The 22,290-nt window shown below is 49.1% G+C and overlaps 1 protein-coding gene across 3 annotated transcripts; it reads left to right on the top strand.

Moving 5' to 3' along the window:
* The first annotated feature begins 590 nt into the window (after positions 1–590).
* On the top strand, positions 591–21,707 carry tbc1d2 (TBC1 domain family, member 2). Of its 3 annotated transcripts, none has more exons than XM_021312682.2 (17): positions 591–1,029; positions 2,453–3,431; positions 4,595–4,709; positions 10,265–10,385; positions 10,466–10,584; positions 16,089–16,327; positions 16,405–16,674; positions 16,743–16,868; positions 17,481–17,591; positions 17,690–17,862; positions 17,948–18,059; positions 18,560–18,760; positions 18,838–19,025; positions 19,110–19,230; positions 19,301–19,486; positions 21,186–21,307; positions 21,382–21,707. In XM_021312682.2, the coding sequence occupies exons 2-17, from the start codon at positions 2,454–2,456 to the stop codon at positions 21,578–21,580; spliced, it is 3,381 nt and encodes a 1,126-aa protein (XP_021168357.2). In that variant the 5' UTR covers positions 591–1,029; position 2,453; the 3' UTR covers positions 21,581–21,707. The 3 variants fall into 3 exon arrangements, with proteins under 3 accessions (XP_021168357.2, XP_021168368.2, XP_021168362.2); XM_021312687.2 differs by lacking the exon at positions 591–1,029 and adding an exon at positions 1,050–1,135; XM_021312693.2 differs by lacking the exon at positions 2,453–3,431 and having other exon boundaries at positions 877–1,029.
* Positions 21,708–22,290: the final 583 nt, after the last annotated feature.

Here is a 22,290-nt window from a genome sequence, read left to right as displayed (position 1 = left end):
AAAAAATTGACCAGTAAAATGTGTTCAAGGAGATGGTATTTTATTAAAATGGTTTTAGTTTTCTGCCAGACATTGACAACTATTTTGATTTATTTTGTAAGTAATTCTTTCTAAAAGCCCAACAAATGTTGTGAAAAGCTTCCCAAATTTTTACAACCTGCCATTAAGCTATTTTTGTTCCAGCTCATCATGTTCAAAAGAAGCCTAATTGGGTGGAAACCTGCCTAATTCGGAAACACTGAATACACTATTGCTGTTTGTTCGTTTTTTTAGATTTTGGGATTTCTTTCTCAGCACTGTAGAAGTAGTCACAGAGCCACTGTTCAGCCTGAAGCATATAAAATGTTTTTTGAAAACGGGTACCCCCCTGAAAAAATGGAATGCCCCCCCCCCCATGTAATTTGTTTCTGCAGCCGGATCTAAGCCTAGATCACGCATGTCTCTCCCCTCTTCCATCCCCTTCCTGTCAGCCTACTGTAATAAAAAGCGAGCCACTAGAGCCCAAAAAAAATAAATAAAAGAAATATCCTACATTAAAGCTGATGGAAGCCAGTCACTGACTCACTTTTTATAAAACAATGTTTCTTTAACTTCGAGACGCTTTTATTAAAATAAAGTTTAATTATTCTTCCAGCCGCCAGATGGAGCCAAACTGCGCAGATCAGCCCGTCTTAAACAGCTTAAAAGATTTTATTCATGCGCGGAATAAGATCTTTAAGATTTATCTGAGCAGGATGAGGTCCGAACTTCCTGTGCTCTGACCCTGAGCTCACCTTTCACCCAGGGACAGGTGAGCAAAACTAGCCAAACCATAATAATTAATAACTGGAGCTGTGTCATGTGTTACACGGATCCACGCCCCAACTCCAGCTCTGACGTCACACCTGGCAGCGGGACTTTTCCTGCTCTTATTTTGAAGTGAGGAGCGGAAGTTGGGCGTGCTGGGGTTGGAGCGGAGCCGCGAGGAGAAGCAGCAGCAGGACAGGAGACACGCGCCGCGAGGAGAAGGACACGAGACACAAACTACAGGTAAACAACAACAACAGAGGGACCAATCAGCGGGGCTGCTCCTTCCACAGACCCTCAGCTGCTGGCAGCCAGAGCCGCCAGGTGCGCTCAGGCCCCGCCCCCTCAGGTAAGAGCAGCTGTTTCGGTTTGTGAGGGGGAACCCGATCAGAACGCACACATGGTTCTGTGGGGGGCTACAGCCCCCTCAGGTCTGGTTCCTCTCCTGTCAGACTGCAGATGTTCTGCTGGATTCTGACCGATCACCTGCTGCCAGTCAGGGCGCTGGTGGACCTGGACCTGGATCTTTTCAGGTTCCGGCTCTGCTCCAGAAGTCCAGTCCCTGTCAGATCCAAAGGTCCAGCAAGGGGAGCTTAGGTTCTCCATATGATGAAGGAAAACCGGTCCAAACATGAGCCCAGTTTCTGGTTCCGGTGTGTTTTCGCTCCCCCTTCCTCAGAGTTTAGAACCGTTCTTCAGTCAGAGGTTCCTTCAGGCTGATGTTCTGTTTCCTGGAGAAACGTCCAGTTTTAAACGAGCCCAAAGATGTGTTCCAGCAGCTCAGGCAAATAAAGTTCTGGAATAAGTTCTGGAACCTGGGAAGACGAGACTGAAACCCAAAAACAACAACAGTTTGATGCCGGGCCGACTGATGCAGCAGAATTCTAATTAGGCCCGTTTCTGGTCCGGCTTTAAATTTAAAACGTAACATTTCTTGAGGTTAATCCTTTAGAGACAAACTTAGAAGCTCAGTCTTCATAAACTGAAGAACATTTCTGTTTATCAGACGGTAGTCGCTTCCCGTCCTGATCTGACCAGAGACCCGTTAAAAGGTTCTGATGAGTGGTTCTGGTTTATTCTGAGCAACATTCACTGGTTCTGTGACTGTTGAGTAATGGCTTCGTATCATTTATGTTTAGATGTAATAATTTCTTTCCTTTTTGCTCCAGTTTGTCATAAATGAAACATTCTGAGGAATAAAACCATCAGAGTGAACAACAGATGAAAGGAAATCAGGCAGTAAACGGAACCAGAACCGGGTTCTTAAGCAACAAGTGAAAGAGCATCAGTCTGGACCCAGCAGATCCAGAACAGCCTCGGTCCGTACGAACAGTTCTTTAATCTGCAGAACCGGTTCTCCCTCATCCTGGAATCAGAACTTTGTCTGAATTACTGAGCTGCAGAACTTCTGAAGAGTCCAACTCTGGTTCAGTTGGTCTGTGATTGGTTCCGGTCCAAACAGAGAAGGTCTGCAGCTGAGTGGAACCAGTCAGAACATCATGTTCCTGTTCAGCAGAACCACATCAAATGTTGCGGTTCCGTAAACATAGTGGCAGCTAAGCGTTAGAACCGGGTCAGGAGTCAGATTTGGTTCTGTCTCAGCCAGCGGTGTTCCGTCTGACCCGGTTCTGTCTTCCTGCTCTGAGTTTTTCTTGTTTTGTCTCAGGATGGATGGAAGCGGCGCGGCAGGAAATCCCGGCGCTGCCTCGTGTGACTCACTTCCTGCCCCCGCTGACCAGAACCCGCTGCATCCAGACTCACAGAACCAGAGTCCAACAGGGACAGCAGAACCACCAAAACCAGGGTGTTCTACAGAACAACACCCAGATCCTCTTTGTTCTGCCCAGCAGGAACTGACAGAGGAACCTCCTTCAAAGCCCGGTACTCTTTGTTCTGTGCACAAGGAACCAGGAGGTTCTACAGAAGGTCCCACAGATCAGGAAGCTGAAGAAGAACCTCCTCCTGGTACCGCTGAGGTTCTGACTGCAGGAGCAGAGGACTTTAAAGACCTGCAGGACCACCAGGAACCAGGCGAACTCCACCAGGACCTCCAGAACCCAGCTTCTCACCAGAACCCTCAGACTTCTCCTCCGTCTGGGAATCTGCCTGCAGGACCAGAGGAGATCTGGACGGAGGGGCTTGATGATCTTCCTCCTTCCTCTGAGGATCCACCCGACCCAAAGCAACAGCTCCTAAACCAGCAGAACCAGCAGAACCAGCAGAACCTTGAACAAGTCCCTGGACCCGGGGAACGTCAGGACATGCAGGGCCCTGCGCCGTATCTGGATCAGGTTCCTGTGGACCCTCAGAACCACCTGCCTCCCCCCTCCCTCTCTGTGGATGTGGCTCCGCCCCTCACCATTGAGGCCTTCTGCCACCAGGTGGCGCCGCGCCCCCCCGGCTCTTCTTCAGGTGAGCCTAAACTGTGTGGCTACCTGCAGAAGCAGGCGGGGCCCCTGAGGGCCTGGAAGCTGCGCTGGTTCTCCTACGAGGAGAAGAAGAACCAGCTGTTCTACTACCGCACGCCGCAGGACGTGATGCCGCTCGGCCGGGTGGAGCTCAGCGGCGCCACCTTCACCTACCCTCTGAAGGCCGAGAGCGGCACCTTCCACATCAAGACGCCGGAGCGCACCTTCATCCTTAAGGTAGGAGGCCCGGCTCAGTCCGCTGGTTCTGGAACCAGAACTCCTGACATCCTGCACCACGGTCACCCTGACGCAGAACGCATGTAGAAACTCAGAGTTCTACTGCTCCATGCTCCACCAACACGCTCCATGCAGCAAGTTCCACCAGAACGCTCCACCAACACGCTTCACGCAGAACGCATGTAGAAACCCAGAGTTCTACTGTGTTATGCAGTATGGTCCATGCTCCATGTAGCACGCTCCGTCACGCTCCAGCGAGCAGCGAGGGGCAGCTGTGAACAGAAGGTTCCGGTTGTTTCCTTCTGCAGGCACTAGAGTCCAGGAGTCCAAATGATAGAAATAGATTAGATAGAACTTTCACTGTATGGAATTACTATGTGGTGTTTCCTTACAGTCAGTAATGGTTTCTTTGCTAAGTCTGACCCAAAGCTTCTGAATATTTGTGAGGAACATTTACGCCATGGAACGCATTACGCATTTACGCCATCTACATGTTGAAAGCCCTCCAGAGGCGTCTGCAGGCTGAGCACTGCTGCTCAGCTGCTCAGCCTGTTTATCTGGTTTCTGGTCTAATCTGAAGTATATGCATCCACCATTTCTTTATATGCTCTTAATGTGACTATGTGTATAAAGTATAGCAGCTTTGGGTCTGTGGGCCTCAGTTTCAGAGAAACACCAACCAGAATCGGACCTGCAGCTACAGGATCACTGAGTGGAAGATCACTTTAGATCCAGTGGTATCAGGGCCGAAGCCTCCAGCGGATCAGATCGGTCGCTTCGCTAAACGTTAGTCTCTGTTCTGATGAGTCTGTGGCAGACCAGACGCTGGGAGGAACCGCTACTGACCCGCCGACCCGATGTTTTGGTTCTGGATCTGTTGGATCTTCCTTCAGAACGCTAATCAGTCGTTCTGCTCGTGGAGCCGTTGAGGCGCTGCCTCCGTATTTCTGGGGACTGCCTGGTGATCAGTTTATCCTGCTGCTGAGGTGGCAGAACCTCCAGAACCTCTCTCTGGACTGAGCCCAGTCATAGAAACCTCCCAGCATGTTTGTTCTCTGCAGCTCTCACACACTGTGTCTCTGGACTGAACCAGAACCCGTCTGTGTCTGGACTGAACCAGAACCCGTCTGTGTCTGACCCGATCCCACCCGGCTCTGTTACAGGCGGTGAGCCAGGAGCTGATGCTCTACTGGCTGCAGCAGCTGCAGGTGAGGCGCTGGCACCACCAACAGAACTCCACCTGTTCACAGCAAGCCAACAACAACAACAACATGACAGGTGAGTCAGTACCAAGACAGAACCCAAACTGTGAGCAACCAGAACCGGGCCACAGGGACACAGGGACTCTGTTAAATAGTCCAGACCCAGGTTTCTCTGGTGGGACTGGTTTTGATTCTGTCAGAAATGTGTTACCGTCCATTGAACGTGTCTCTGTTCGGTCCGGTTCCGGCCACAGAACTGTGTATTTTATTGGGACTTAATGTGACAAACCAACACAGAGTGGAGCAGAACCGGGACGTGGAAGGATTCTCAACATTTATGGAAACAAAAGCAGAAAATCGCAGCATGCGGTTCTATTCTGGCCCGCTGAGTCAGAACTCTGCAGAACCTCCTCTGGCTGCAGGTCCAGCTGCAGGTCTACTGGGTTCTGTTTCCTCCAGCTTTGAACATCTGCAGACTTTGTTGTAAAACATCAGGCTCGGTCAGATTCGATGGGGAACGTCTTGCTACAGATTCTCTGTTGGATTGAGGTCTGGACTTTGACTAGGCCATCCTGACCCATGAATCTGCTCCGATCTAAACCTGCTTCCTGCTGGAAGGAGAACCTCCACCCCAGTCTCCAACAGGTTCTCCTCCAGGATGGTCCTGATTGAGCTCCATCTTCCCCCAGCATGATGCTGCCACCACCGTGCTTCAGAGTGGGCGTGGTGTGTTCAGGGGCGTCTGGTCTTATATAGGACATTTTTGACCAATCTGTATAATCTGACCCAATCTGTATAATATGATTGAACTTGACTTTGTAAAGTGCCTTGAGATGACATGTTTCATGATTTGGCGCTATATAAATAAAATTGAATTGAATTGAATTGAATTGGTGTTGGTTTTCCAGCACAAAGTGTTGGACTTTAGGTCAAAACGTTGATCAGATCCATTCTCCTGCATGTGATGAACAGCAAAGTGGATTTTTTCTGGTTTTCTTCTTGCTTTACTTTCATAAACACCAGATTTAGTCTCTAACTAATAGTCTGCCTGTGGACAGAATCTCCACCTGAGCTGCTGGTCTCTGCAGCTCCTCCAGAGCCACCATGGTCCTCCTGCTTCTCTGATCAATGCTCTCCTGGTCCAGCCTGTCAGTCCAGGTGGACGTCCATTAGAACTCTGGGAGGTTCTGTAGAACCTGACCTGCTGGAAACTGGACCAGAACCTCCTCCCTGACCCGTCTGCTGGGTTCTTTGTTGTTCTCTGAGGCCAGAACCAGAACATCTGCAGTCAGAATCACACCCAGCTGCCAAAATGTGTAAAAGTTCTGGGGTTCTGAGTTCTGTTATGGTGATGGATTGCCTGGTTCTGATTCTGTTTATGGCTGAATCTTGTTTACCGGGTTTAATAGCTGTTTTGCTGGTTCTGATCCCTGGTTCTGGTTCTGCTTTGGCGGGTATTTACCATTGTTCAAGTGGACCGACTGTCATGCTCAGGCTGGTTTAACTAGCGGCTGAAAACATGTCTGGATCACCCCCCCCCCCCCCCCCCCCCCCCCCCCCCCGCCTGAGTTGGGAAATCCTTCCTGCAGACAGGGAGCGGCTCCATCTGACTCACTTCTCTGGAACGGATCTGATCCATAGAGTCCGGTCCGCAGTGAGTCAGAACCACTGACCCGATGTTCAGAGAAACATCTCTACCATCAGCTGTAACCCCCCCCCCCCCCCCCCCCCCCCCCCCACCAGAGGGGCTGTCTGTCCCTGGCGGCTGTAAGGAGGAGGCGGGTCTCCAGGAAGTCTGGGTTTATCTGATCCAGGGTCTGTTTGCTATCTCAGGATCAGTTCCTGTTCAGGAAGCCTCAGGTCCAAACAGTTCTGGCTGAGCTGCCCCCGCCCGTCCCGCCCGGCCCGCCTCAGAACTTTGATTGCATCATGCTGAGGACAGGAAGTGACATCACACCTGCTGCAGGCGGCTGAATGTCAGGAAACACAGGAGGAAGCCAGAGAAAATTCACCTGCTGCTAACGGATCAGAGAACCGGGTCGGGTTGCTGACAGGATGGTTGGTGACGGTTCTGGTTCGGTTCTGGTCCGGTTCTGGTCCGGTTCTGGTTCGGTTCTGGTCCGGTTCTGGTCCGGTTCTGGTCCGGTTCTGGTTCTGGTTCTGGTTCTGGTCCGGTTCTGGTCCGGTTCCCTGGCTGGTGAACAGGAGCAGCTCAGGAGATCTGCGGGTGTCAGGTATTCCCCTCCTGTCCTGACATGTTCATGCAGCCTCTCAGCGCCCCCTGCAGGCTGCAGAGCCTCGCTGCGGCCCGTCAGGCTGAGAGGGAAGCTCAGTGATGAAGATCCAGATGTTTGCTGCAGTCTGAGACAAACTCCAGCTGTTATTCTGACCCGACTGACTAGTGCAGCGAGCCCAAAGCGCTTCACACCCTGACGGTGGTGAGCTCTGCTAGCAGCCACCGCTGACAGAGGCGAGGCTGGCATACATCGAGGCCACCGGGCCCTCTGACCGCCGCCAGCAACCCCCCCCCCCCCCCCCCCCCCCCGTTCTCCTCAGGCTGCTGTGATTCTATAATGTCTTTTAATGAGAGAATAGAAAGGATCCCCCAGTGTCTGCCTCCTAATACATCATCTGCTGCCTCTCGCTCAGCCATTTTTCTACTTCCAAGCATCTCTGATATCTGAAATTATCTGTAGGTGTGAATCCTTGATCCAGTCCCTACAGCCTTCAGGCTCCGCTCCTCTCTGCCATCAGTCACTCGTCTCTGGGGTTGGTCACGCTCTCTTTAAAACCGCTCTTATCACTCCGTCGCTAAACAACCCTGCCTTAGATCCAAACACCTTCAATAAGATCCGCCTTGTTTCTAATCTGGTTATTGTATCCTAAATACTGGAAAAACCTTTTAACTTTACTTCCATTTTACCCATAATAACCTTTCTGAACATTTCCAGCCTGGAACTGGAACCAGCCTCAGAAAACGGCCTCCTGATGGCAGCTGACCCAGGTCTACTCTCTCTATATTAATATTCTTCTGCATCTGATTGTAGCCTTTGATACAGTTCCTCCTGCCATCCTTCTCCACAGATTATTTCCACCTGGCATCACTGACCCCCCCCCCCCCCCCCCCCCCCCCCCCCCCCCGGTCTGGTTTCATTATTACCTCACTGGCTGCACTCAATCCATTTAACTAGAGTCCTTTAGTTCTCATCCAACCTCTGCCACAACTGGCAGCCCCCTTTTCATTATTGACCTTTTTCCCCTTGGTGAAATCTTCTGGAAGTTTAACATCCGTTTTCAATTCAATTCAAATGGTAAATGGCTTGTACTTGTATAGCGCTTTAACTAGTCTTGACGACCTCCAAAGCGCTTTACACGACAGTTCAGTCATTCACCCATTCACACCCTGGCGGTGGTGAGCTATGTTAGTAACCACAGCTGCCCTGGGGCAGACTGACAGAGGCGAGGCTGCCATGCACCGGTGCCACTGGGCCCTCTGACCACCGCCAGCAGGCAATGCAGGTTCAATTAAATTCAGTTTTATTTATATAGCGCCAAATCATGAAACATGTCATCTCAAGGCACTTTACAAAATCAAGTTCAATCATATTATACAGATTGGGTCAGATTATACAGATTGGTCAAAAATTTCCTATATAAGGAAACCAGTTGATTGCATCAAAGTCCCGACAAGCAGCATTCACTCCTGGGGAAGCGTAGAGCCACAGGAAGAGTCATCTGCATTGTACATGGCTTTGCTGCAATCCCTCATACTGAGCAAGCATGAAGCGACAGTGGGAAGAAAAACCACCCATTAACGGGAAGGAAAACCTCCGGCAGAACCGGGCTCAGTATGAACGGTCATCTGCCTCGACCGACTGGGGTTACAGAAGACAGAACAGAGACACAACAAGAGAGACAAAAAAGCACAGAAGCACACATTGATCTAGTAATCTGTTCTACATTAGATGGTAGTAGCGGGTGAGCCGTCTTCTCTGGATGATGTCACAGTTAACAGAACGCCAGACCAGGTGTACCTACTATGAAGAGAACAGAAAGTTAAAGCAGAAATGACGACAGTCATTTCAATGTAATATAATGCAAAACTGGAGAACAGTAGAAATCAATAGAGTGAGAAAATTAGACCCTGATGTCCTCCAGTAGCCTAAGCCTATAGCAGCATAACTATAGAGGTAGCTCAGGGTAACATGAGCCACTCTAACTATAAGCTTTGTCACAAATGAAAGTTTTAAGATTAGTCTTAAAAGTAGACGGGGTGTCTGCCTCACGGACCAAAACTGGGAGTTGGTTCCACAGGAGAGGAGCCTGATAGCTAAAGGATCTGCCTCCCATTCTACTTTTAGAGACTCTAGGAACCACCAGCAGACCTGCAGTCTGAGAGCGAAGTGCTCTGTTAGGAACTTACGGGGTAATCAGAGCTCTGATATATGATGGAGCTTGATTATTAAGGGCTTTATACGTTAGAAGGAGAATTTTAAATTCTATTCTTGATTTAACAGGAAGCCAATGAAGGGAAGCTAAAATTGGAGAAATATGATCCCTCTTGTTGATTTTCATCAGAACTCTTGCTGCAGCATTTTGGATCAGCTGAAGGCTTTGAACTGCATTTTGTGGACTTCCTGATAGTAAAGAATTACAATAGTCCAGCCTTGAAGTAACAAATGCATGGACCAGTTTTTCAGCATCACTCCTGGACAGAATGTTTCTAATTTTGGCGATATTCCGGAGGTGAAAAAAGGAAACTCTGGAAACCTGTTTAATATGGGATTTAAATGACATGTCTTGGTCGAAAACAACACCAAGATTTTTTACTTTATTACCAGAGGCCAAGTTAATGCCATCCAGATTAAGTGATTGATTAAGAAGTTTATTTTTTGAGAACTATGGTCCAAAGATTACAACTTCTGTCTTGTCAGAATTTAAATGCAGGAAATTTAAGTCATCCAGCTTTTGATGTCATCAAGACATGACTGCAGTCGAAGTAACTGATTGGATTCATCAGGATTTATGGATAAATATAGCTGAGTGTCATCAGCATAACAGTGGAAATTAATCCCATGCTGTCTGATAATTTTGCCAATGGGAAGCATATATATAGTAAATAGAATTGGTCCAAGGACTGAACCCTGTGGTACTCCACAAGTGACCCTAGAGTTTGAGGAAGATTTATTATTAACATGAACAAACTGGAATCTGTCTGACAGATAAGATTTAAACCAGCCTAATGCTTTCCCCTTAATCCCTACAGTATGTTCAAGTCTTTGTAGGAGAATATTGTGATCAACTGTATCAAATGCAGCACTGAGATCTAACAGGACAAGTATAGACACAAGTCCATTATCTGAGGCCATGAGAATATCATTAGTGACCTTCACCAGAGCTGCTTCAGTGCTATGATGAGCTCTGAAGCCTGACTGAAACTCCTAAAGTAGGTCATTACTTTGTAAATGTTCACATAGTTGATTAGCAACTACTTTCTCAAGAATTTTAGATGGTGTCTCTGACTCTGAGCGTCTTCAGCCTGGTGTAGCTGGTGGAGAATCGGCTTCTTCTTCAGATGTTTCCTCACCAAGCTGGTTCCTGCTGTAATGATTCTGCTTCCTGTCTGACCAGATCACTTCCTGCCGGTCCTAAAGAGTCCCGTGGGTCTGGTGGGGCAGGAGGCGGCCATCGCTCCGACTCAGCGCACGCCACTCGCCAGCATGTCCATCAAACACCCGCTCATCCAGATCCAGTGAGTGTCCCCAGAACCCTGACCCAGTTTGCTCAGTTGTTCTGCCGCCGCTCTGCTGATCCGGTCCGGTTCCTCAACAGGAACTCGGTCCATAGTCTGAGGAAGAGAACCTCTCAGGACTCCAGTCAGACCCTGTTCTACTCAGACGTTCTGCCATGGATCGGTTCCTCTGAGCCGACAGAGAACAGCGCCACCACAGGTACAACGCAGTACTACACACAGTACAACAGCATGCTGTAGGGTACTACACACAGTACTACAGCGCCACCACAGGTACAACGCAGTACTACAGCATGCTGTAGGGTACTACACACAGTACTACAGCATGCTGTAGGGTACTACACACAGTACTACAGCGTGCTGTAGGGTACTACACACAGTACTACAGCGTGCTGTAGGGTACTACACACAGTACTACAGCGTGCTGTAGGGTACTACACACAGTACTACTGCATGCTGTAGGGTACTTCACACAGTACTACAGCGTGCTGTAGGGTACTACATACAGTACTACTGCATGCTGTAGGGTACTTCACACAGTACTACAGCGTGCTGTAGGGTACTACACACAGTACTACAGCGCCACCACAGGTACAACGCAGTACTACAGCGTGCTGTAGGGTACTATACACAGTACTACAAGATGCTGTAGGGTGCTACACACAGTACTACAGCGCCACCACAGGTACAACGCAGTACTACACTCAGTACAACAGCATGCTGTAGGGTACTGCACACAGTACTACAGCGTGCTGTAGGGTACTACACACAGTACTACTGCATGCTGTAGGGTACTTCACACAGTACTACAGCGTGCTGTAGGGTACTACACACAGTACAACAGCATGCTGTAGGGTACTGCACACAGTACTACAGCGTGCTGTAGGGTACTACACACAGTACTACTGCATGCTGTAGGGTACTTCACACAGTACTACAGCGTGCTGTAGGGTACTACACACAGTACTACTGCATGCTGTAGGGTACTTCACACAGTACTACAGCATGCTGTAGGGTACTACACACAGTACTACAGCGCCACCACAGGTACAACGCAGTACTACAGCGTGCTGTAGGGTACTATACACAGTACTACAAGATGCTGAGATGGCGCCTGTGTTTGGCTTGGCCGTTGCTGCGTTAGACCTGTCTCACTTTTTAGTGTTTTTATTAGTATATTTTTTTACCATATCAGCCCTAACGTCTAACAATTATGTCTCTGCTGCTCGGACATACGACCGGCGCCTGTTGTTGGATATCAGAGAGTCTATGGAAGGACTCTTTGATAGCTGGGAAAGCTACAAACAAACTTTTCCACCCCCGCTCGTGTGTCCTCCCTCCTCACCCGAGTACCGGCTTCTGTTTACGTCCAGATGTACTGGATACCGGAAAAAGAGACTGAAGAAAAGGGGCTGTAGAGCTGGCGTCCAGGTCAAGATACGACGATCCTCTTGGAGGGATGCGCTCTGGCCTCAGTGTGGACGGCAAAGCCGGTGGTTGCGGCTGGTTTCCTTACAGGATGCGGGAGGGGACGCTCCCCAGCTGCGGTGTACCGGGGCGTCACTGTCTCTTGGAGGAGCGCGTCGTCTGTCCTGGCGGCATTCAGGTGGAAGCGCGGACTTTCCACCGCCAATGTTTGCTGTGCTGTGTAGCCAGCGATTGACTGCACGACCAAGGTGGAGATCACGTGACCGAGCTACCTGTTTACGGTCAGTTCCGTCAGCTGTTGTGGATGCTGGCCTCCCGTCATCGCTCCGGTTTGCCTTACTCAATGCTCATTCCGTTTCTAACAAATCATTTATTCTTAACGAGCTTTTTACCAGCGAAAACTTGGATTTTATGTTCTTAACCGAAACGTGGCAAAGGGAAAATGAGTTTGTCCATTTGAATGAGCTCTGTCCCATCGGCTGCTCTGTTACTGGGACGCCCCGCTTAGCGCGCCGCGGTGGAGGGCTTGCTGCTGTGCATCGAAACATGTTCATATGCAGAGCTATAAACTCTGAAAGTTTTCCCTCTTTTGAGTCCCAGTTACTTAAAATTGGTGCTTTTTATACATTTTACTGTGTCTTAATTTATCGTCCTCCTGGCCCGGCTGGCGTCTTCCTCACTGACTTTACAGACTTTTTATCATCCATCATCAAACTGGAGAAGGTCTTAATTATTGGGGACTTTAACTTGCATATTGATGACACAACAAGTAACACAGCTGCGGATCTCCTGTCTATCACAGACTCTTTTAATTTTATTCAGCATGTTTCTGGACCCACACACATAAAGGGTCACACTTTAGATCTTGTTTTTTCACTTGGTCTTGATGTAGTGAATACTCGTGTTGAAGATGTTCATGTGAGCGATCACTGTTGTGTGTTATTTGACATTAACTTTCTTCTTGATCCTCCGCCCCTGGGAATTAGGGCACAGAGGCGCATCATTACTCATGATGCTGGGGAGAAGTTCTCTGCTTTGTTTGATGCATGCTCCCTGATGGGATGCAGTGATGCAGATGCTCTTATTCAGTCTTTTAATAACCACTGCCTAACCATTTTAGATAAAGTGGCACCAGTGAAATCAAACATTGTTTCCCGTAAAAAACCATGTCCTTGGGTTGATGAAACTGTACAGTGTTTTAGGAGAAACTGTAGAAAAGTTGAACGTTTGTGGAAGTCCTCTAAACTTGAGGTTCATAGGCTGCAACTGAGGGAACAAATAGCTACCCTAAATGAGATGCTAATAAATGCGAGAACTCATTTCTTTTCTCAGCTTATATCCTCTAAGAAGCAAAACCTTAAAATCTTGTTTGAGACTATAAATGCAATAGTCTCTCCTCCTGCCCCCGAACCATTAGTGTCCTCAAAATCAGACTGTAATGAATTCCTTCACTTCTTTGTAAGTAAGACCAGAGATGTTAGGGCAAACATCTCTCCTTCACTTACTCAGAACTCTGCATGTGATTTGTCGTCAGTTCATTCTTGGTCACACTTTAAACCGGTGACTTTACAGGACATTACCTCTCTTCTACATAAACTAAAACCTTCATCCTGTCCTATGGATGTCCTCCCAACTGTGCTATTTATTCTATTGGCCCCTGTATTGTGGATATGCTAAATACCTCACTTTTAACTGGTGTCGTTCCTACCTTTTTTAAACATGCTGTTGTTAAACCTGTACTGAAAAAGCCCAGTTTGGACCCATTACAACCTAAGAGCTTCAGGCCAATATCCAAACTTCCATTTATTTCAAAAATTTTAGAAAAGGTTGTAGCTGAACAACTCACTACTTTCCTAGAGAACCATGGGCTGTTTGACAACTATCAGTCCGGTTTCCGTAAAAAACATTCCACAGAAACTGCATTGCTGAAAGTCTCGAGTGACATTCTGATTTCAGCTGACTCTAAGAAATATACAGTTCTGGTTCTCCTGGACCTTTCATCAGCTTTTGACACTGTTGACCATACAATAATGATAAATAGACTCCATGATTCGGTTGGGATGTCAGGTTCAGTTTTAAAATGGTTTTCATCTTACCTTTCTGGTAGAAGTTTTAGTGTTTACGTAAACCAAATCATGTCGGAAACAACGCAGTTGTCGTGTGGGGTACCTCAGGGTTCTGTTTTGGGACCCATCTTGTTCCTTTTATACATACTTCCACTAGGTCAGATAATCAGTAAATTCAATGACATATCCTACCATCTGTATGCTGATGATATTCAACTTTATTGCTCATTTAAGGACACTGAATTTCATAAATTGTCTTCCTTAACTAACTGTCTGGCTAGTATTAAACTGTGGTTAAGTGACAACTTCTTGCTTCTAAATTCAGAGAAAACAGAAACACTAATTATCGCACCTGAATGTAAAATCCCTCAGATAAAGCAATATATTGCCGACTTAGGCTCGTCTGTTCAGCCGAGCCTCAGGAGCTTAGGTGTTGTGTTCGATACAGCAATGTCCTTGGAGAACCATTCCAAACAACTAGTTAGAAACTGTTATTTCCAACTAAGAAATATCTCCAAATTAAGACCATTGGTTTCAAAGGGTGAGTTGGAAATGATTATTCATGCTTTTATCTCCTCACGGTTGGACTATTGCAACAGTCTTTTTACATGCTTGAGCAAGAAGGAGCTAAACCGTCTTCAGGTTGTCCAGAACTCTGCTGCAAGGCTTTTAACTCACATAAACAAAAGAGATCACATTACCCCAGTATTAGCAGCTTTGCACTGGCTACCGGTCCAGTATAGAATCCAGTTCAAAATTATTGTCCTTACTTTTAAAGCCCTGCATGGTCTAGCTCCTCCCTACATTTCTGAGCTGATACAGCTCCATACTCCGACCCATAGTCTGAGGTCACTGGGCCAATTATTGTTAGTGGTCCCACGCACTTATTTTAAAACTAGAGGGGATCGCTCATTCCAGGCAGTGGCTCCGAGGCTGTGGAATGTTTTGCCTCTCTCTTTACGCTGCATGAACTCTGTTGCTTCTTTTAAAAAGCAACTAAAGACGCTGCTATTCAAGCAGGCTTTTAATTAGACGTGTGGGTTTTATGGTTTCGTTTGTATGTTTTTTTTTTTTTTTTTTCTTTCCATTTTGTTTTAAAATGCTGTTTAGTATTGCTGTATACTGTTTTTTGTATTTGTATTTTACTGTGAAGCACTTTGTGATTTTTATCTGAGAAAAGTGCTATATAAATAAATTTTACTTACTTTACTTACTTACTTACTGTAGGGTGCTACACACAGTACTACAGCGCCACCACAGGTACAACGCAGTACTACAGCATGCTGTAGGGTACTACACACAGTACTACAGCATGCTGTAGGGTACTTCACACAGTACTACAGCGCCACCACAGGTACAACGCAGTACTACAGCGTGCTGTAGGGTACTACACACAGTACTACAGTATGCTGTAGGGTACTACACACAGTACTACAGCATGCTGTAGGGTACTACACACAGTACTACAGCATGCTGTAGGGTACTACACACAGTACTATAGCATGCTGTAGGGTACTTCACACAGTACTACAGCGCCACCACAGGTACAACGCAGTACTACAGCATGCTGTAGGGTACTACACACAGTACTACAGCGTGCTGTAGGGTACTACACACAGTACTCCACAGTACCCCACAGTACTACTCACTACTACACAGTACCCCACAGTACTACTCACTACTACACAGTACTACAGCATGCTGTAGGGTACTACACACAGTACTACAGTATGCTGTAGGGTACTACACACAGTACTACAGCATGCTGTAGGGTACTACACACAGTACTACTACACAGTACTCCACAGTACTCCACAGTACTACTCACTACTACACAGTACCACACAGTACTACAGAATACCCCACAGTACTACTCACTACTACACAGTACCACACAGTACTACAGAATACCCCACAGTACTACTCACTACTCCACAGTACTCCACAGTACCCCACAGTACTCCACAGTACCCCACAGTACTCCACAGTACTACTCACTACTACACAGTACCCCACAGTACCCCACAGTACTACAGGTGTGGGGTCCAGGGAACCCGGGGAAGGGAACAGAACCTTCTGTGATCAGAACCCAGATCTGCATCCAGACTTTTCAGGATCAACAGATTTCCTTCCAGATTCCTGACATCAGGCTGAATCTAGAGCATCTTGTGTGTTCCACCTAATGACATCACTTCCTGTCACACGTCAGACTCCAGAGAACGTCCCGCTGAGGCCCCGCCCCCCCCTGAGCCCGCGGGCGACCCGGCGGCCCAGGCGCGCGGCGCAGAGAGCGGCGGGTCTGCGGCGGCGGCAGACGGCCGCAGCAGGAGGACCGGCGGCGCGTCCACCATGCCGGCGTCTCGCAGGGACACGTCTTCGTCCTCGGAGCGAGCGGCGCGGCTGCAGCAGGAGAAGCAGATGTTGGTGGAGGAGGTCAGAGCTCAGAAGGTGAGCCGTACCTGCTGCCAGGCTGGTTCTGGATGACTCCGCCCACAGAGGAGCTTAAACGGCGTGTCGTCCTGCAGGAGCTGGTCTGGATCCTCCACAAAGCCCTGGAGGCGGCGCAGCTGGAGAAGAGGACCTGCGCAGAGTTTGTGGCGGTGGCGGACGAGCAGCAGCGCCTGGAGCTGCTGCGGCACCGCGAGCGGCAGGCGGCGGACCTGCGGGGCCGGCTGGAGGAGTCCAGGGTGGAGGCGGAGTCTCTGAGGCGGAGCCTGGCCGACAGAGACGCCCGGCTGGCTGAGCAGCAGGACGACATCCGGCTGCTGACGGAGAAGAACGCGGCCAAGCAGCAGGTGAGGAGGACGCTTCACCGCAGGGAACCAAACGTACCACAATCTGTTCACTTCCTGTTTCCTGTCAGGTGATCATCAAGCTCTCTGATCACATGACCTCCTGCCTGGCCGACCCACGGCAGTCCGACTCCCCTGGAAGCGTCCAGAACCCTCAGAACCAGCAGCAGCTTCAGCAGCAGATCGAGAACCTCAAGGTGAAGTGGGACAGGGGGGGCACCTGCTCAGGTGTTCTTCTTCTGTGGTGACCAGGAGCCTCATGTATGAACCATTGCTGCATAACAAACCTGCAGCGAAAACCTTAAAATGTTATAAAACGCTGCAGGAAAATGAGCAGCAGCAACGAAAACGTCTTCAATCGACAATAAAGTCCTAAAAGCGACCCAAAACCACTGAAACAGAACTTTATCCAATTTAATCTGGGCCAAAGAACCCAAGGTTCTGTGGTTAAAACTCCTCCAGAGAAACAGAACCACATTTAGTCTCATCAGAAAATAACGTATAATGATGGAAACAACCTGAATCAGGTGGAAATGAGCATCAGTGCCTGTAGGTCATGTGAGGAACTCTGGTTCTCACTGAGACAGGAACCGGGTCGGATCAGAACTCCTGAGCCGTCGGGTTCTTCCTGGGTCTTCTTTCCCCTCAGCAAGTATAAATTATACTAAATGTCATAAATGAGTTTTGACACAGGTCAGGTGGAGATGTTCTGGTCGCTCTGGTTCTGCCTGTGGTTCTGCCTGTGGTTCTGCCTCTGTTCTGATGATTGGTTCTGAAGATTGACCCGAGCTCTGACTGTGTCTGCGCAGGACGACATGGAGGCGTATAAAACCCAGAACAAGTTCCTGAACTCAGAGATCTACCAGCTGACCAAGCTGTGGAGGAAGAGCTCGGAGCAGGAGAGGAGCCTGATGGTGAAGGTGGGTTCTGGATGGGTTCTGGCTGGGCCCGGTTCTGTCACTGGATCCAGCCACAGCAGCTCAGTGATCTCCAGTTTCTGCTCTCTGATTGGCTGCAGTGTGCGTACCTGGAGGCCACTAACTGCCAGATGGAGAGCCGGTACCTGGGCGTCCTGCGGAAGCTGCAGGAGGCCAAATCTCTGGCTCCGGAGCAGCAGGAGGCCGTGCAGAAGATGATTGAGGAGGCTCTGAGAGGAGAGCTGAAGAGCATCATGAAGCTCAGCTCAGACAGGTAGGACCACCTGAGCTGGAACGCCCTGGTCCGTTCATTACTCTGCGCTGCAACGCGAGGAATTAACCCCCCCGCTTGTCTGCAGGGAGTACGACGAGTACGGCTTTAAGATCATGTCTGACTACGAGGTGGAGGACATGAAGCTGCTGGCCAAGATCCAGGCGCTGGAGATCCGATCCCACAACCTTCTGCACCAGGTCTGGACCATCAGACGAAGATATTCCCTGAGTTTTACCTGCCAGGCTGCTGCCTGACTGCCTGTAGACACAGCTCAGGGTTTAGCTTTCACACCTGAGCTTTACTGTCAGGTGGTGTTTTATGTGTAGGAGGAATTTACTCATACATGTAAAGGTGCTTCACACAGACATATGGTCAATATAAGTAAATATAGAAATACTAATACAATAATATAATATCTAATATGGAATAAACAAAACAAATGCAAGTTGTATAAGATTAATGTAAAAGATTGTTTTGTGCTGAAAAAAAGAAAAAAATATGTATGTATGTGTATATATATATATATATATATATATATATATATATATATATATATATATATATATATATATATATATATATATATATATATATATATATATATATATATATGGGTTTCTTCTTCAAACTCATGCTGCTGTGATTCTGGCTGCTAAAAGCGATCCATCTGGCTGGTTCTGGTTCTGTGTGCCTGCAGGATAGAGCGGAGCGCCCCCTGCTGGGCCGCTGGGCGCAGTACCTGGCCGGCCGCTCCGAGGACGACCTGTGTCCCTCTCCTGAGCTCAAAGCTTTGCTGCGCGGCGGCGTGCCTCGGGAATACCGGCAAAGAGTGTGGCGCTGGCTGGTCCGGACCAGAACCAGAACCCTGTGGGAGCACCATCCTCAGCGGTATCAGCAGGTAGGCCGGAAGGACGGCCCTTACCTGTCCACAGGTGACCTGCCAGTCTCAGAATAATCCTTATTCTGTGTTTGCAGCTGTGCGAGAAGAGCCGGACTTCGCCCCACCCAGCTTCCAGGCAGATCCAACTGGACCTCCACAGAACCCTGACAACCAATCAGAACTTCTCCTCACCGTCCAGCCCCGCCCTCCAGCAGCTGCGCCGCATCCTGTTGGCCTTCTCCTGGCAGAACCCGGCGGTCGGGTACTGCCAGGGACTAAACAGGTATTCACCTGTCACTCACCTGGTTAGTTCATTGGGCCAGGTGACCTGGTCATGTGACCCGGGTGTGTCCTGTGTGTCCTGCAGGTTAGCGGCCATCGCTCTGCTTGTCCTGCAGAACGAAGAGGACGCCTTCTGGTGTCTGGTGGCTGTGGTGGAGGTCATCATGCCTCAGGACTACTACACCAAGGACCTGGTGGCCTCTCAGGTGAGTAAGCACACCTGGATCCTCATCATCCATGGATCAGGGTCACTGCTGACGATGCGTTTGTGCTCAGGCTGATCAGCGGGTGCTAAAGGACTTCATGGCAGAGAAGCTTCCCCGCCTGGCGGCTCACTTTGAGGCTCACAGCATCGACGTCTCGCTGATCACCTTCAACTGGTTCCTGGTGGTCTTTGTGGAGAGTCTGCCCAGTGACATGCTGCTGCCGGTGTGGGACGCCTTCCTGTACGAGGGCACCAAGGTACCACGAAGGCACCACCGCACACGCAAAACCTGAACACAGAACCGGCCCGTTTGTTCTGCTGCAGGCAGCGTTGGCTGGGTTCCTCCAAAAAGCGCCTCAGTCCCAAACGTGTCCTCTGCCTTCAAGCCACCCCTCTGGGACCCGCCCCCCAGGGCGCCTCTGGGACCCGCCCCCCAGGGCCCCTCTGGGACCCGCCCCCCAGGGCGCCTCTGGGACACGCCCCTCAGGGCTTTCGGGGGCTGGGGGTCTTGCTCAGGGACCCAGAGTGGCAGTTTGTGGGATTCAGACCAGGGAACTTTGAGCGCCCTGCCCTAAGCACCAGGCCACCACTGCTCCTACACACCCTCAGGGGAAAACACTGAGAATAAATCTGCAGATATTGAAAGTATTTGTTGATGAAGGAGATATTCTTCTGGAAATGATTCCAGGTTAACGTTTATCTGGATCTGCTGCTCAAACTTCTCATTTGAACCCTCCATCCTTTCCTCCATCTGCTTCTACATTGTCTGCAGAACACAATTATTGGCGACAGTCAAACAAACTCTGCGTCGCCGAGCGGCTGAATAGGGGAATTCTTGTTGACGCGCTCGCTACTCAAAACTTCAGTCCAAGCTGCGGTTAAGATCCTTTTATTGTTGTTGATCTTCAAAACACCAGTTGCAATGAAGCAAAAAAATGAATCCACAGGTTCAAGCCGTGATCAAAGGCAAAAGTACAAAAGGCATCCAATGCTTAAAGCGGTCAGCAAAAAGTAGACATCCCCCATCACCCACTCACTGACAACTCCTCAGGTGAGCAAAACAGGTGATCTTACAATCACTGCTGACCCAGAGTGGCAGTTTGTGGGATTCAGACCAGGGAACTTTGAGCGCCCTGCACTAAGCACCAGGCCACCACTGCTCCTACACATCCTCAGGGGAAAACACTGAGAATAAATCTGCAGATATTGAAAGTATTTGTTGATGAAGGAGATATTCTTCTGGAAATGATTCCAGGTTAACGTTTATCTGGATCTGCTGCTCAAACGTCTCATTTGAACCCTCCATCCTTTCCTCCATCTGCTTCTACATTGTCTGCAGAACACAATGACGTTCCCTCCTACCTGGAACCAGACCGTTCTTGGTTCTGGTTCTAATGAAATTCCCCAGGAAGGAATGCTTGATGTGTGAGGGTCTTCTCATTCTTTCTAAAACAAATCTTTTCTCCAGTTAGTTGAAGAAGCATTATATTTTAGTTTTGTGGTTAACGGCTGTTTATTTTAGTGCTGTTGGGCATTACATGTCTTCCCATCATGCATCAGTGTGCTGTGTGAGTGCTGCACGACTCTCAGGAATCACCTGCAGTGATGGCTGTACTCACCTGCAGCCAGCTGGACCTGAACCGATGCCGCTCACAAACGCACATTAGAGGGGAACCCAACGCGCTCCTTATCTGGGCAGCATTCATGATGCATTCACTTGTAGTTGGAAATCTGATATCTGCCCAGTAAGCAGCAGCTTATAAGCTAAAGAAAAACAATCTAGAAAATAAACGTAAAGGAACATCCTGCTTCACTTTTCCACAGATAATGAACGCAAACCATGAAAACTAATAATTCCATAATGTCCTCGTTACCTCTAACGAGTTATAGTTACTTTGTAATCAAATGATGTAACAGTGCTACATGTAAGCATGTACTGTCCAACCCTGGCTGCAGGTGATCTTCAGGTATGCTCTGGCTCTCTTCAAATACAAAGAAGAAGACCTGCTGAAGATCCAAGATGGTGTGGAGATCTACCAGTACCTGCGCTTCTTCACCAAGACCATCTCTGACAGCAGGTACATCCTGACCCGGCTCATTCTGGGTTCCAGCAGGGAGCTCATGAACTGACGCCCCGTTTCCTGCTCCACAGGAAGCTGACCTCCATTGCCTTCAATGACATGAACCCATTTCCCCGCCGCCTGCTGAGGAACCGCCGCGCACTGCACCTGGAGCGCCTGCAGGGGGAGCTGCGGGAGCTGGAGGAACAGCAGAAGGAGTTTGTGACGGAAAACGCCGAGCGGAAAGACAAGGAGCTGGAAATGGTGAGCGAAGACGATGATGAACCTTAACGGGAGGAAACCATCCGCTCAGACTGGGAACCGACAAGCATCCCTAAATCAGCTGCTGCCTGCTGGTGCCTGCTGGTGCCTGCTGATACCTGCTGGTACCTGCTGATACCTGCTGGTACCTGCTGATACCTGCTGGTACCTGCTGGTGCCTGCTGGTACCTGCTGGTGCCTGCTGGTACCTGCTGGTACCTGCTGGTACCTGCTGGTGCCTGCTGGTACCTGCTGGTGCCTGCTGCTACCTGCTGCTACCTGCTGGTGCCACGTTAACCACTTACCTGGGACGGGTCTGCTGCAGGACTCCGGTTAGACGGCGGACTGCTGCTGCAGAGCTGGAGTCCATCACCTACAGTGCTGCTACTGCCAGTCAGGACAATGTGTGTAATACCTGCCTCAGACCGCAGGTGGCGCTCTCACTGGACTCAGATTTCATGCGGCAGCTTCAAAGCTGTTCAGGTTGTTTCTGCTGTGGATGTTTTAGAGTTCCTGTGATCAGAAGTCCAGAACCAAACGTCTGACCCGGTCTCTAACAGAACAGAACCAGAGAGAATGAACCACCGGCTGCTCAGGGGTTACTAGCTAACCTTCAGGTCAGAGTGGCGTCAGTCCAGCTGACTCTAGATCAGTCTGTCAGCATGGCTCCGCCCTGTCAGATTTAGTCCAATCAGCTTCCAGCTCCTCTTCAGGTGACGGACTCTGATCCAGTTGTCATG

This window comes from Fundulus heteroclitus, chromosome 23 (genome assembly GCF_011125445.2).
Source record: "Fundulus heteroclitus isolate FHET01 chromosome 23, MU-UCD_Fhet_4.1, whole genome shotgun sequence".
In the NCBI taxonomy this organism is placed as follows: Eukaryota; Metazoa; Chordata; class Actinopteri; order Cyprinodontiformes; family Fundulidae; genus Fundulus; species Fundulus heteroclitus.
This window is presented reverse-complemented; position numbering and strand designations above follow the sequence as displayed.

What these genes read in the sequence shown, in the direction of transcription:
- tbc1d2 (XM_021312682.2), top strand. Translation starts at nt 2,454, where the DNA reads ATGGATGGAAGCGGCGCGGCAGGAAATCCCGGCGCTGCCTCGTGTGAC. An exon ending in CAACAACAACAACATGACAG is followed by an intron (nt 4,710 to 10,264) that starts GTGAGTCAGTAC and finishes CTGTCTGACCAG; the next exon opens with ATCACTTCCTGCCGGTCCTA. An exon ending in AGAACGCGGCCAAGCAGCAG is followed by an intron (nt 16,675 to 16,742) that starts GTGAGGAGGACG and finishes GTTTCCTGTCAG; the next exon opens with GTGATCATCAAGCTCTCTGA.